We start from the raw sequence: 2390 nt of genomic DNA, 5'->3' as shown, positions 1-2390 counted from the left end.
TTTTACATTATAAGAAGGTGTTTGACCTTTCCGATGTCAAAATCAGCTCCAAAGGAAGCTGAAGCAACCTGGCTGGCAGCGGTGAAGCAAATTTGCGGCTGGCGTGTGTTTAATCGGGTGGAGGGGAGTTGCTTCAGTGCTGCTGGTTTGGGGAAGCTCGTGGCAGGTTCCTTCCCAGCGCGGGGCAATTTCAGGGGTTTGTTCACCCTTAGGAAATCACAACTGCTTTTTTTTTTTTTTTACTAACCTCTCCCCTCCAAAAGAGGTTTGCAAACCTGCAGCTGGGCTCTGAGTGCGTGCAGTGAGAGGCTGCTCAGCAGCATCGTGGGTGTTTCCAGCCACCAGCTCTGGAAAGCAGCTCTTGATGCCGGCCGCCTCCTCAGTGCAAGCTCAGGATGCTCTGAGTGAAGACTTGGGGGTCTTCTGGGGTCTTGAACACATAAAACCCAGCAGCCAGGCCTTGCTGCTGGCGGTAGCACTAAAACTAAATGCATCCACCCCTCCAGCTCCCTTCCAGCCCCGTGCCAGGGCTCTGCAGAGCAGAAGTGCCCTAAAAAAGGGTGCTTCTCCAGAAAAGGGTACTCATCCTTCCAGCTCTTGCCTACAGCTTAGTCCTAGGGGATACACAGGCTAAAATAGGCTTTTTCTTCTAGTTGGAAGCGTAAAGACGTGTTGAATTATGCCTTCCCTGACCTATGGAACACGTAAATAGTGTAAGGAGTATTGTGAGCACCAGCTGCAACGAGCCCCTGGCTCCTCAGGTGTCCACCTCATCCCTGAGAACGTGCAGCCTGTCTCTGAGGTGGATTTGCCTGGTTTAAAGACACGCTTGGAGAGAGCACGGTGTTCAAATAAAGCCCACACAGATGCAGAGAGCTTTGGCAGCCTGAGGGCAAATCTTTATTTGGCTACAAAACCGTTCAAACCTGGAGGAAAGAAAGGACAAAGGGAGGTGGGCAGAGGGGGATGGAGGGGAGAAAGCCGAGGGCTGCAAGCCCTGCCTGGGTGCTTTTGGCCAAGGACTGTGGTCCAACCTCAGTGGTGGTGTTGGTGCTGGTGTTTGTGCTGGTGCTGCTGGTCCTCAACTTCATGCAGGTGCTCGTGGGTGGCAATGGTCACCCGGACGATCAGCAGCATCATCTCGCCAAAGCTGATCTGCGCATCCTTGTTGAGGTCGAGGTCCTTCATGATTGTATCGATGGTGGCCTTGTTTTTCACGTGCTGCAAAAGAAGGGACAGGGTGAGGGGAAAGTCCCGTCATCCACAGCTCTAACTGGGTGGGACCCTCAGCCTGGTGATCCCAGATCCTGGAGATTTACAGGCAACGAGGTCCAGCCCAGCTCCTTCCCCGCAAGAGCTATGAGAAACCCGACTTTGGCTTGACTCACCTTCAGGTAGTTTGCAAGCTGCTTCTCAATCAGGAGCTTCAGCTCGCTCTTGGTCAGGGTGTCCCTGTCCCCTTCCCGCCTTGAGTACTGGTGGAAGACATCAATGATGATATCCATGGCCTTCTCCAGCTCGGAGCGCGGTTCCTGGGTCTGGGAGGTCTGGAAGAGAAACAATTACACCGGATAACGTCAGGAGCAACAATGGATGGGGAATCTGTCATAAACCCAGGAGCCACCGGCTCCACGTCAGAGGAGGACACAGCCTGGTTTTGTTCAGTTCTTCTGTTTAGGGGAATAAATTTGAGCTGGTTGGGGGGTTTTTTTCTGAGTTTTCTCTTATCTGTAAGCCAAGGGAGACTGAAGGAGGTTGCAACCTCTGCCACCTTCTGCTCCGGGATGTGCCACTACAGATAATAGCTAAAAGCCGACTTTCCCCCTCCACCAAAACATGCCATCAGACAGCAAAGCTCCCAAAATAGCTGGTGGCTCTGAAGAAACCTCTGTAGAGACAGAGAGTATGAGATCTGATGTCCAGGAGCCCCTTTCGGTGGTCAGGCTGTGCTGCAGGGAACGTATTCTGGAAGGAGACATCTCTCCTTGAGGGTTGTGTGAGTGGAGATGGTGATCTTCTGCCACCAGCAACCGATGGCAGGAGGGTCCCCCAAAGGTCCTTGAATCTCCGATGGCCCAACCGGCACCTGTAAAAAAAAAAAAAACCGTGGAGACCCGAAATGCCCGTGTCACCGTTGGACTTGCCTTGCTCATCTTGACCAAGTAGTGAGGTCCGCTCGGAGGGAGCAGGGCTGGTCCCAAGCGCGGCAGCTCTTATAGCCCGGCTGCCCGGCCCCGCCGGTTGTGAAATGTCTCTGTTTCATCCCGGTCGTCTTCACAACATGTTCGCGCATTGCTTAAGGCTCTGGGGCAGTTCCCGAAAAGGGGTCCCTGTGGCTTTTCCCAGCAAGGTCGGTGTGTCACGTCCTCCAGGTGGGTGGGCAGGAAGGT

The 2390-nt window shown here is 53.6% G+C and overlaps 1 protein-coding gene across 1 annotated transcript; it reads right to left on the bottom strand.

Moving 5' to 3' along the window:
• Positions 1 to 1035: 1035 nt before the first annotated feature.
• Positions 1036 to 2153, bottom strand: LOC104279246 (protein MRP-126-like). Its single transcript, XM_009876453.1, has 3 exons — positions 2145 to 2153; positions 1389 to 1547; positions 1036 to 1221 (listed from the first exon to the last, which is right to left on the bottom strand). The coding sequence occupies exons 1-3, from the start codon at positions 2151 to 2153 to the stop codon at positions 1036 to 1038; spliced, it is 354 nt and encodes a 117-aa protein (XP_009874755.1).
• Between the last annotated feature and the right edge of the window lie 237 nt (positions 2154 to 2390).

This window comes from Apaloderma vittatum, unplaced genomic scaffold, assembly GCF_000703405.1.
Source record: "Apaloderma vittatum isolate BGI_N311 unplaced genomic scaffold, ASM70340v1 scaffold25249, whole genome shotgun sequence".
NCBI classification, from domain to species: Eukaryota; Metazoa; Chordata; class Aves; order Trogoniformes; family Trogonidae; genus Apaloderma; species Apaloderma vittatum.
Note: the sequence above shows the minus strand (reverse complement) of the source record. Positions and strands in the feature narration are given on the sequence as shown.